This window comes from Triticum aestivum, chromosome 2A, assembly GCF_018294505.1.
Source record: "Triticum aestivum cultivar Chinese Spring chromosome 2A, IWGSC CS RefSeq v2.1, whole genome shotgun sequence".
NCBI lineage: Eukaryota > Viridiplantae > Streptophyta > Magnoliopsida > Poales > Poaceae > Triticum > Triticum aestivum.
The window spans coordinates 28,532,319-28,544,594 of NC_057797.1; the positions used below are offsets into that span (position 1 = coordinate 28,532,319).

The window sequence follows — 12,276 nt, forward strand, 5'->3', positions numbered from 1 at the left end:
TCCTTCTTAGGAACCATGACGACATTAGCGAGCCACTCGGAGTGGTATATCTCTCGGATAAATCCTGCCGCCAACAGTCGAGCCACTTCTTCACCAATGGCTTTTCTCTTCTGGACGGCGGACCGCCGAAGATGCTCTTTGACTGGTTTTGCAGATGAGTCGACTCTTAGGCGATGCTCAGCCAGTCCCCTGGGAACACCTGGCATGTCAGCGGGCTTCCATGCAAAAATGTCCCAGTTCTCACGGAGGAACTGGATGAGCGCTTCTTCCTATTTTGGGTCGAGTGTTGTGGAGATGCGGGTCGGAGCTGCATCGGGGTCGGTCGGGTGAATGTGAACAGGCTTCGTCTCACCGGACGACTGGAATGCAGACTCTGTGGCGGGTTTCTTTGATCGCAGCAAGTCACTCGGATCTGCGTTTTGCTTGTATTCCTCGAACTCGACCGCTGTCACCTGGGAATCGGCAATCTTGGAGCCCTTCTGAAAGCACTCTTCTGCCTTTTTCCTATCACCGGTGACAGTGATCACTCCTTTGGGGCCGGGCATCTTCAATTTGAGGTACACGTAACATGGTCGAGCCATGAACCGTGCGTAAGCTGGTCTCCCCAAAATGGCATGATATGCACTCTGAAAATCCACGACCTCAAACGTCAACTTTTCTTTGCGAAAATGTTTCGAATCACCAAACACCACGTCCAGGGCTATTTGGCCGAGTGACTCGGCTTTCTTCCCTGGAATAACTCCATGAAAGCTCATGTTACTAGTGCTCAGTCGGGACATCGGAATGCCCATTCCTTTCAGTGTGTCTGCATACAACAAATTCAGCCCGCTTCCACCATCCATCAGCACCTTTGTCAGTCGAGTGCCTTCGACAACTGGATCGACCACCAAAGCTTGCCTTCCAGGGGTGGCAATGTGAGTCGGGTGGTCAGATTGGTCGAATGTGATGGGTATTTGAGACCATTTCAGATAATTTGCTTTTGCTGGGGCAACCATGTTCACCTCTCGGTTAATGACTTTCAGTCGACTCCTGCTTTCCACATCTGCAAAGATCATCAGAGTGGAGTTGATATGCGGATATCCTTCCTCACTGTCCTCCTTGTCTTCGGCCTTGTCCGACTCCTTCTCCTTGTCCTTAGACTGTTTTCCCTGAAACTGCTGGATCAGGAGTCGACATTGGCGAGTGGTGTGCTTCGGGTAGATGATATTCCCCTCTTCGTCTTTCTTCGTGTGGATGTGACATGGCATATCCATTACGTCGTTCCCTTCTTTATCCTTTACCTTCTTGGGGTTCCAGGATCCTTTTGGTTTCCCCTTAAACTTTCCCTGAGTCACGGCCAGAGCCTCTCCAGGAGCTGCCGGTTCAGCCTTCCGCTTCTGTTTCCGACTGGTGTTTCCTTTTTCCGACTGACTCGGCTTGTGCTTGCCGCTTCGGAGTCGGTCTTCTTCTTCGCCGTTGGCGTACTTGGTAGCAATCTCCATCATCCGACTCAAGGTCATGTCACCGGTTCGACCAAACTTCAAACTCAGTTCTCTGTTCTTGACGCCATCTTTGAAGGCGCAGACTGCCTGATGATCAGACACATTCTCCACAGTGTGGTGCAAAGTGATCCACCTCTGAATATACTCTCTGAGAGTCTCATTAGCCTTCTGCACGCAGACTTGCAACTCTGTCAATCCAGCTGGTCGCTTGCAAGTTCCTTCAAACGTTCTGATGAACACTCGGGACAGATCTCCCAAGTGTAAATGCTGCTAGGAGGTAATTGAGTCAACCATGCCCTGGCAGAACCTTCCAGCATGAGGGGCAAATGCTTCATGGCCACCTCGTCGTTCCCACCACCAATCTGAACTGCCACTCGGTAGTCCTCAAGCCAAGTTTCAGGCTTAGACTCACCAGTGAACTTGCTGACTCCTGTTGCCAACCTGAAATTGGGAGGGATAACTGCGGCTCTGATAGCTCTGCTGAAACATTCAGGACCAGAAACATGCACTCGACTGCTTGTGGGTACATCTCTGTCGAGTCCGCCTCGATGGGCTCTGTTCCGGTCGACCAAACCTTGCACGATAATGGATCGCGCGTCGAAGCCTGGTTCTCTGGGGTCGACTGGAACCCTTCGCCCTGTACTGTACTGACGCCTGTCATCTTGCTGCCAAGGAGCGTAAGACCCACCCCTCGGAGGGGAATTGGGCACTCGACGCCTATCATCTCGGTCGAGTCGGTCGCCATATTGATCTCGCCGATTCTCGCGCCCTTCACGCCGCGGAGGCGATCTGGGGCTGTGAGCCGACTGAACCGTATTCGCAGTGACGGATCGACTGTGAATTCTGTTGCGCGACTGAGACACGGCTGAATTCTGATCTCCTGCTGCCCGGAGCAGATCCCTGATCTGCAGCAAACCTCTGCCAGCTTCCGACTGCGAAGGCTGGATGGACTCTGCTATACGGGTCGCAGCTACTAAATTCTGGATTGGGGTTTGATATACCTGAGTCGGCGGGAAGAGTTGACGTCGACTGGTGTCGGGAACTCGTTGCCGCGCGCGCTCGTCGAGTGCTCGCTGAAGATTCTCCAGTCGAGTGCGTTCGGCCAAATTGGCCAGACGTGCCTCCTCCAAGGCACGAGCCTCGGGGGTTTCTCCTGCGATGGGAGTACGCAGGGCATCCACGTTCCTGCGGCGAAGTTCCTCTCTTTGCAGAGAGTCGAGTGGCTCGGGCTGGTACTCTTCGTAGCCTCGTGCGGGGTCGTCTCCGTCACCTGCTCCACCATCACGGGCGAAGCCAGGGGGACTGCGGGGCCCGTCGACCATCAAGATTTCCGCCGCTGGATCACTGCTACCGCACTCGGATGCAGTCTCTACGGAGCCAGTCGACAGATCGAACAAGCCGTAGAGAGATTCGTCGGGCTCGATTGCCGCAACTTGGGTGGTGGCCGATTGGCGAGCCACCGCGTGCCTCACCCATCGCTGAAGCCTCGACCGGCCCGAGCGCTTGCGCTGGAGGGAGACCGGGAGGGTGGACGATGGAGGAGCCGACCGATACTGGGTCGACGGTTGCCGCAGCAGAACGCCGCGGACACATGCGCGAAAATGCGTCGCACCGCGGACGGGGAGCGCATCAACGTCGAGTGGAGCCTCCTGGAGCCACGCGGAGTCGTCGGCGATGAAGGTGAGAGTGCCGAGACGGATCTCTTGACCCCCGACCAAAACTCCAGCAGACACCATGATGAAAGTACTCGGAAGAATCGCAACTTCTCCACAAAAATCGCTAAAACACCTGCCCCACGGTGGGCGCCAACTGTCGTGGTTCTAAGCCTGACAGTAGAGTGGGGGGTAGGTATGGAGAGGCAAGGTCCTAGCTATGGAGAGGTTGTAAACACAAGGGATGTACGAGTTCAGGCCCTTCTCGGAAGAAGTAATAGCCCTACGTCTCGGAGCCCGGAGGCGGTCGAGTGGATTATGAGTATATGAGTTACAAGATGCCGAACCCCTCTACCTGTGGAGGGGGGTGGCTTATATAGAGTGCGCCAGGACCCCAGCCAGCCCACGTAGGAGAGGGTTTAAGGTGAGTTAAGTCTGGGGCGTTACTGGTAACGCCCCACATAAAGTGCCTTTACTATCATAAAGTCTACTTGATTACAGGCCGTTGCAGTGCAGAGTGCCTCTTGACCTTCTGGTGGTCGAGTGAGTCTTCGTGGTCGAGTCCTTCAAATCAGTCGAGTGTGTCCCTCGTTAGTCGACTGGAAGGCGACTTCTTCTAAGGGTGTCCTTGGGTAAGGTACTTAGATCAGGTCCATGACCCTACCCTAGGTACATAACCCCATCAATCATCGCTGATATGCAGCTTTGCGGACTTCCAAGGTGGCTCGCTAAAGACGAAACCACTACTGTTGAACGAATCAGACCAGGGCAATACGCCGTACACGCAATCGAACTCCAGATCTGGTACCCTATATGACTAAGACGTCGGAGGAAGAAACCATACCTGTCATCCACATACCACAAAACTAGCACATGATCCACCATCTTCCAGATGTCGCCGATGCAGACCATAATCAGCATCCGCTTCTGGACTACCTCCCAGGCTTCGCACCAGCGCTGGAGCAAACGTTGTCGTAACGGCAGGGACCAAGGACACAGGTCCGCCACGAGGATGCGGCCACTGCAGCACCATCCTTGCTTGAACAGACTGGATTTCAAATCCACGCCCAACCAAAGGACCGATCACCTCGTCGGAGTAGGATCTGAATAAACTTTATTTAGCTCCGCCATTGACGTCACCGAAGCAAAATGATGAACAGCCGAAAAGCTAAGCTAATCCGGCTTAAAACTATCCACACGCATGGATCCGACGAATCCACTCATCATTGACGACCGAGGTCAACTGAGGGGAGCGTCCTCGAAGAATGCACCTGGCGAGTTTGCTTTTTTTTTCTTCTAGAGGAAGAAAGAACGATACTACAACTAAACCGGCATTATGACACCTACCAATGCAACGGAAAGCAACCAAACTCTTCTGTATTTGTAGCAAGTGGGAGTGGGCGATACTCTAGTACGCATATATATACGAGCCTCTCACTCATTATATGAACAAAAAATATATATAGCACCACAGTCTTCTCTTGAAGGCCATCAATGGCGGCCAAGACTAAGGCACCAGCTGGTACTCCGGTCGGCCCCGTCCCTTTCGCGGACGTCGAGACCGACCCAGGCTTGGTCTCTCCGGTGCCGGAGCAGCTCCCGGAAGAGCACGCCGCCCTGCCGAGCGCGTCCGCGTTTAACGGCCCGACGAACATCCGTTGCTACCAGGGCTTCTGGCTGTCGGATTACTTGTCCGCCGCGGCCGTCGCCCTGCAGCGCCGCTTCGAGCCCTGCCGCGACGACATCATCGTCGCAAGCTTTCCCAAGTCCGGCACCACGTGGCTCAACGCCCTGGCGTTCGCCACCATGGCACGGCGCGCTTACCCGGCCGCCGACGCCGGGCACCCGCTGCTACGCCTCAACCCGCACCAGTGCATCCCTTTCCTGGAGAACCTCTTCCGGAGCCGCGCGGAGGCCGCCAAGCTCGAGGCCCTGCCGTCCCCGCGCCTCATGAACACGCACATGCCGCTCGGCATGATAATGCCGGGCGCCGGCGGGTGCAAGGTCGTCTACGTCTGCAGGGAACCCAAGGACATGGTCGTCTCGTTGTGGCACTTCCTCCGGCATCTGCGGCCAGACCTGGCGCTGGCCGACGTCCTCGACTCCGTGTGCAGCGGCGCGGTGCCGTATGGACCCGTCTGGGACCACATCCTCGGCTACTGGCGCGCCAGCATCGCGAGGCCGGACGCCGTGCTGTTCTTGCGGTACGAGGAGCTGCTGCGCGACCCCGCCGGGAACGTCAGAGAGCTGGCGCGGTTCGTCGGGCTGCCCTTCTCGGACGCCGAGGAGGAGGCCGGCGTCGTCCAGGACATCGTCAAGCTCTGCAGCTTCGGGCACCTCAAGCCCCTGGAAGCCAACTCGACAGGCCAGTTGGATCCCCTCGTCCCGGTGCCGCGCGAGGCGCTGTTCAGGAAGGGCGTGGCCGGCGACTGGGCGAACCACATGACGCCGGAGATGGCGCGACGCCTCGACGAAATCGTCGCCGACAAGTTCCATGCGACCGGCCTCACTTTTCGATGATTTTCCATGATCAAGTAATGTTTGTACTCTCGTAATCACTAAACAGGAATAATCAAGTGGAGTGGTTTTCGTTTCACGAAACTGGCCTGTCTATTTCCGGGTGTAGAGCATATACGTCCACTTTCCACGGTTGCTTTCAGATTCATGCAACTTTTTAACCATTTTTAGAACTTCTTTTGTTTCAGTGTGTTACATATTACTCCCTCCATCTCATAATATAAGAGATGTTTTTAACACTACACTAGTGTCAAAACGCTCTTAACGGAGGGAGTAGGTCTTTTCTCTCGTTCCATGTTGTATCACATAATGCTTTATTGTGTAACATCGTGTATCAACAAACCCGTTCCAACACAGATGCATTTTTGTCGTCCGTACACAATAAAATGTTGTACACTTCGAAATAAGAAAAATACCAAATGAATTTTTTTGAAACAAGATAAAATTTGAAAGCAACCAAAAAAGTAGGACTATCTCAAAGCAATGACGTAGGATATCCCGTGCATGGTAGGTAAATCATTCTCGTACGCACTAGGGCTCCTTCCATTCAAAGGATTTTCATTAAAACACTGGAATGATTAAAACCATTACGATTTTTTCAAGATATGTTGGTTGTTTGATTCATATGGTCTAATTCTGTAAGAACTTTTCCTATAGATTCCCTTAATTACTTTGCTTTGGAATATGTCATGTTATCATAAGCATCTATCTCCTCGTTAATTTAGTGCTATATTTACGATTGTAGCATAACACTCCGTCCTAAAATAAACGCCTTTGATTTAGTGCTATATTTTAACAGATTACGACAGCAACGCGCAGGTATCACATGTTTTTGGAGACCGGACGGGAGACAGGGAGAGGCCCATTGATTGCCACTCACAACCATGTGTTCGTTGTTTTGTTGGCGCCATATCTTCGCGGATCGAGTTTTAAACTGCGAGGAGACGGGCCTGCCTGGCGCCATATCAGCACTTGATTAGCACATGTCTCTTCAGCGAGTTCAGAACTACAGATAAACACCTAACGGCTGGGTTGCAGATCGAATAGTTTGCACGTTGCCACCGCTAGCAGCGTGAGATACACCGTGTTGTGTTGTGCATGCATGTGAGCCTGCTCCTAAGAGCTTCTTCAGCCGCGCCCCCAACAGGCCCCCCAGGCCACTTTTTCGACACCGGCGCCAAAAAAACGCCCTAGTCGCGGCTCTAGTACGCCGAAAAGCGCCGGTTCAGCCTTTTTTTTCGTCCAGCGGTCACAGGCCGAACCCGGCGCTCTAGGGGGCGATCGAGGGCTCCGGCGCAAGGGAAAAGCACGGCTGGCCCACACCGTCAGGCGAAAAGTCAAGATTTTCTTCCCCGACCCGCCTCCTACCCCCTGTGACCTCGGCCGCCACTAGCTATATCCCGGCGCCGCCCGCCGCCTTTCACCGCTAGATAGTCATTCCCCGCCGGAAAAATAGCAGAGGTTCGCCGCGGCAGCCCCTCCAACAGCAGCTGGGCGTTTCCGGCCGCGGAGGGGCAGTTTAGCGGCGGGTACACGTCCACCAGGCGCAAGGTGTTCGGCGATTTGCCTGCCCTGGCGATGGACTCGGATGACGAGGAAGCGCTCGCCGCGTTGCTGGAGAAGAAAGCCGAGGCCGACGTCCAGGAAGAAGAGCATCTCATGGTGCTCGCCGCCCTCGCCCAGCTGCTGGCGAACAATGAAAAGCCGCGACGACGTGGCTCGGCGCCGGGGCGGGTGAAAGCAAAGAACCGGCATCGTCTCGAAGGCCACTACATGATCTACTCTGGCTACTTCGCCGATGCTCCACTTTATGGCGACAAAACATTTCGGCGCCGTTATCGGATGAGTCGAAAGCTCTTCCTCAGGATTGTGAATTCCATCCGGGAGTTCGACAACTACTTCAAGTGCAAGATGGATTGCACCGCAAACTTGGATTCACCTCGATCCAGAAGTGCACGACAACGATGAGAATGCTTGCATACGGAGCTCCTGGTGATTCACTCGACGACTATGGGCGCATGGCCGAGTCCACCAGCATAGAGTGTTTCTACAAGTTTTGTCGGGCAGCGGTGGCAGTATGTGGACCGCAATACTTGAGAACACCCAATGCGGAAGACACTGCTCGGATCCTAGCACAGAATGCAGCAAGAGGATTTCCTGGGATGCTTGGAAGCAACGACTGTCTGCATTGGAAATGGAAGAATTGCCCATTTGCTTGGCAGGGGATGTACAAAGGCGCCAAAGGCGGTTGCAGTGTGGTACTTGAGGCGGTGGCCACACAGGACCTCTGGATTTGTTACTCCTTCTTTGGTATGCCAGGAACTCACAATGACATCAACGTGCTGCAGTGCTCTCCTGTCTTTGCCAAGCTTGTTGAAGGTCACTCTCCTCCGGTGAACTTCGAGATCAATGGGCGGCACTACAACAAGGGGTACTATCTAGCTGATGGCATCTATCCGAGATGGTCGACATTTGTGAAGACCATCTCAAACCCTGTGCCAGGAGGCAAGAACACCTGGTTTGCGAATATTCAGGAGGCTTGCAGGAAGGATGTCGAGAGGGCATTTGGTGTGCTCCAATCTCGATTTGCTGTTGTCCGGTACCCCACTCAGACCTGGTCGAAAGATCAAATGTGGGAGATCATGACTTGCTGTGTCATCTTGCACAACATGATCATCGAAAGCGAGGAAGAAGACCCAGTGTTTGACATTGAACCATACTACAGGCAAGGCCCTCTAGCCGAAGCTGATCACCAGCTACCAGCAATCTGGACTGCCTACCTCAGTATGCGTCAGGAGATCCGAGACCCACAGGTACACCATCATCTGCAGCAGGATCTGATAGAGCACCTATGGAGGCTCAAGGGCGACGCCGGGCGCGACGTGTGATGAAATATGAGTTTTTATTTGTTGAACTATATAATTTGTATTGAACTATTTGTTGTTGCACTATTTTGTTGAACTATTTGATTTTCTGTGATGAACTATGTGATACAAAAATATTTATATGTTGATAATTCAACACCGTACCACGGCGAACCACGCCGAATATGAGCCTATTCTCGCCCATATGGGCCCTTAATTCGCCGAAAGTGGGCCGAAAAGTGGCCCAATATTGGTGCATGGGGGCGACCTGGGGGTGACGGCTGGACGGCCAACCGCCCCCATCGCCGATTTAGCGCCGGCTCGCCCCCAGGGGCGCGTAGAAGTGCCGCCTGGGGGGCCAACGGCCGGAGATGCTCTAAAGAGAGAAAGCATAGGGGAGAAAGAGACTATGATGTTCATGCATGTGAGAGCACTTTAATCACACAGAGTCGGACTGTGAGGGAAGATATATATGCACAGAACTTTTTGTTTTTTTGCTTCCATGATGCCGTTTAGGTTCAAAGATGATGAAGTGTCATGTAATGGAAGTTCACATAACATCATTAGAGAAAGAACAACAAAATATAATATCAAACTATTGAACGGTGATCAAGTTCACATGATTACTAGTAACAGAAATTCTCTCATATCCTCAAGAACAAATAAACTACTCACAACTCATCATGTTGATCATGATCAGTCGGTATAAATATATGATTAACAATCTGAACATAATAATCTTTCATCAATTAAGCCAATAAGCATCAACTACAAGATGTAATCAACACTACTAGCACCCTAGGTACCAACATGAGGTTTAATACAAAGATTGAACACAAAAGATGAACTAGGGTTTGATGATTAAATGGTGCTGATTAAGATGTTGATGAAGATGATGATCCCCACAATGAGAGGACCATCGATGATGATGAAGTCTGTGATTTCCCCATCCTAGAAGGAAGTTTTCCCGACGAACTCGCTTTGCCGGAGAGCAAAAATTTTACTGCCCTTGTTCCACCTCGTAATGGCGGGGAAAAGTCGAGAAAATTTTCGGTGATTTTTCCAAGGGTAAATGAGAATTGATGGCAAAATGACTTCAGGAGGTGAGCCACCACTGGCCGCCAAGGGCAGGGGCACGGCAAAAAAAGGGGGGGGGTCGTGCCACCTGTCCTAGTGGATGACCGGTGAACCCCCTCTAGTGCTTCTTTGCTCGAACATTCTTCATATATTTCAAAATAATTCTAATAAAAATCCACGCCTCATTTTAAGCTCTGGGGAATTGATATATCTTATGTTGCTTTTTCAGGTCCGGAGTTTCAGCTGTCGATAATATTCCTCTTTTCATACAACTTGCATGTTGTTGACACCCAAGTATAAGGGGTCAACTGTAGTTCTTTCGATAAGTAAGAGCGTTAAACCCAATGAGGAGTAGAAGGAATCAATAAACGGTTTTCAACATGGTATTCTCTCTAAGTGTTGTAGAACGATTATGACAGATAGTTTGCTCGCAAGATAATTGGTAACAAGTAACAATGTAAGAAGGTGTAGAAAGGTGACCCAATCATTTTTATTGCATAAGACGGACGCATTTCTTATAGTGATTAAAACGTTCTCGATGACACACGGGAATTTCATCTAGTTACTCTCAGCATGATTCATTGACCCATGTTCACTGCTTTGGTAAGTTGTTATGCGGGTGGACTAGAGCTGAAGTGTTGTTCTTACTTGAACAAAAAGCCTAATTGTGATTATGCCCTCTCGCAAGCATCCACAACTATAATAAAAGAGTTAAGATAAATCTTACCATAATATTAAACATATGGATCCAAAACAGCCCCTTACTGAACAACTCATAAACCGGGGTTTAGGTTTCAGCCACTCCCGCAACACATCATCTACAAACTAATTCCACGATGCCTTCCCCTAGGACCAAACATGGAAATGTGTCATGCAGTCAACATTCGCACGACATCACTAGAGAAAGAACAACACAACACATCATCAAAACATTGAACAAAAATTAACTTCACATGATTACTTATAACAAGACTTCTCCTTTGTCCTCAAGAACAAACATAACTACTCACAAATCATATTCATGTTCATGATATCATGATATAAATATGTAATTAGCAATCTGAACGTATAATCTTCCACCAAGTAAACCAACTAGCATCAACTACAAGATATAATCAACAGTACTAGCAACCCACATGTATCAATCTAAGATTTGAGACAAATATTGGACACACGAAATGAACTAGGGTTTAAAGATGAGATGATGCTAGTGAAGATGTTGATGGAGATGAGTCCTCTTATGATGAGACGCCAGCCTGCCGCCACCCCTTTAGTCCCGGTTTGTATGACAAACCGGGACTATAGGTAACAAATGAACCGGGACTAACGGTGGTCGTGCCCCCGACCTCTCCTAGCCACTGGAACTGAGACTAATGGTCACATTAGTCCCGGGCCGTAATCAAACCGGGACTAAAGGGGCGGACGAAAGGTCTGTTTTCTACTAGTGTGATGGCTTCAATTTCCCACTCTCGGAGGAAAGTTTCTCTGGTGGAGTTGCTACGCGGAGAGCAAAAGTGTTCCTGCCCAGGTTCCGCCTCGAGACGGCGATGCTTCGTCCCAAAAATCTTCTACTGATTGTTTTTCTAGAGCAAATGGCTTCATATAGCAGAAGATGGGCACTGATGGACATCCATGGGCCCCACAAGCTCACATGGTGCATCCCAGGGGAGAGGAGGCGCCCCCTGAGCTTGTGGGCCCATGGTGAGTCTTTTTGGTATATTATTCTTTTAATATTATATATATATATTCCAAAATAAATATTTGTAAGTTTTCAGGTCATTTGGAGCTCCGAAGAATAGCTATTTTTGTTGTAGCTCTTCTCAACCTCATAATTCCAGCCGCCGACAATCTCCCTATTGTGATATAACTTACAACTTGAGATAGAAAAGGCATTAGAACTGCATCAAAAGTGAAATATAACTTTAAAGCAATAAAAATAATAGTAGAAAAACATGATGCAAAATGAACGTATCACAAGTTAAGAGAGAAAAATCATTAGAATTGCACCATAATGTGAAATACATCATTGAAATAATATTAGTTACAATACGAAATAATGATGCAAAATGAACGTATCAGCTACATGCGGCAACTTCAGCTCATCGTCGGACTCTATGTAGACGAAGATTTCGTTGATCTCCGCCCTCCGCTGGTAGAGGAAGCAGCGGCGGCCTCCACCTCGGCCTCCGAATGGATGGAGTCGAGGATGGCTACAAGCTCTGCCGCCTCCTCCGCTTGGGTGGGCCACCTCGAAATCCTCCATCGTGTCCTCCATTGTGTAGCCCGCAGCCGGCTCCGCATCCTCCATGGCATCCTCCTCCTTTGGCTCCGCCTAAGGCTGCTACTCAGCCAGCTCCTCCTCCGACTCCGGCGAGTCCAGAGGCAGGCCGACTTTAATCCGGGCTTTGCGCCTACCCCGGATCTCCTCGAGCAGCTCAAGGCACCACCCTGCCGTGAACATGATGTATGTCGTCACCCTCTGCCGGGCCATGGTTGTCGACAGACGGCGAGCTAAGAGGGAGGAAAGTGGATGCGGCTAGGGTGGCGGTGCAGAGAGGGAGGGAAATGAATGCGGCTAGGGTTGGGGGTCGCCGTCCGGCTTACTTTAAACTGGATATGAGCAGTGCCGGTCAGCTTGGGCATATAGGACTAGCATGAGGAGTCTATCTGTGTAGCTTTTTTTTG

At 50.9% G+C, this 12,276-nt stretch overlaps 1 protein-coding gene across 1 annotated transcript; it reads left to right on the forward strand.

Moving 5' to 3' along the window:
* The first annotated feature begins 4,610 nt into the window (after nt 1-4,610).
* LOC123184447 (cytosolic sulfotransferase 5-like) lies at nt 4,611-5,729 on the forward strand. Its single transcript, XM_044596559.1, has one exon. It carries the CDS (start codon nt 4,628-4,630, stop codon nt 5,651-5,653), a length of 1,026 nt encoding a protein of 341 aa, XP_044452494.1. The 5' UTR covers nt 4,611-4,627; the 3' UTR covers nt 5,654-5,729.
* Nucleotides 5,730-12,276: the final 6,547 nt, after the last annotated feature.

Coding starts and splice junctions, on each gene's coding strand:
- LOC123184447 (XM_044596559.1), top strand. CDS start 4,628: ATGGCGGCCAAGACTAAGGCACCAGCTGGTACTCCGGTCGGCCCCGTC.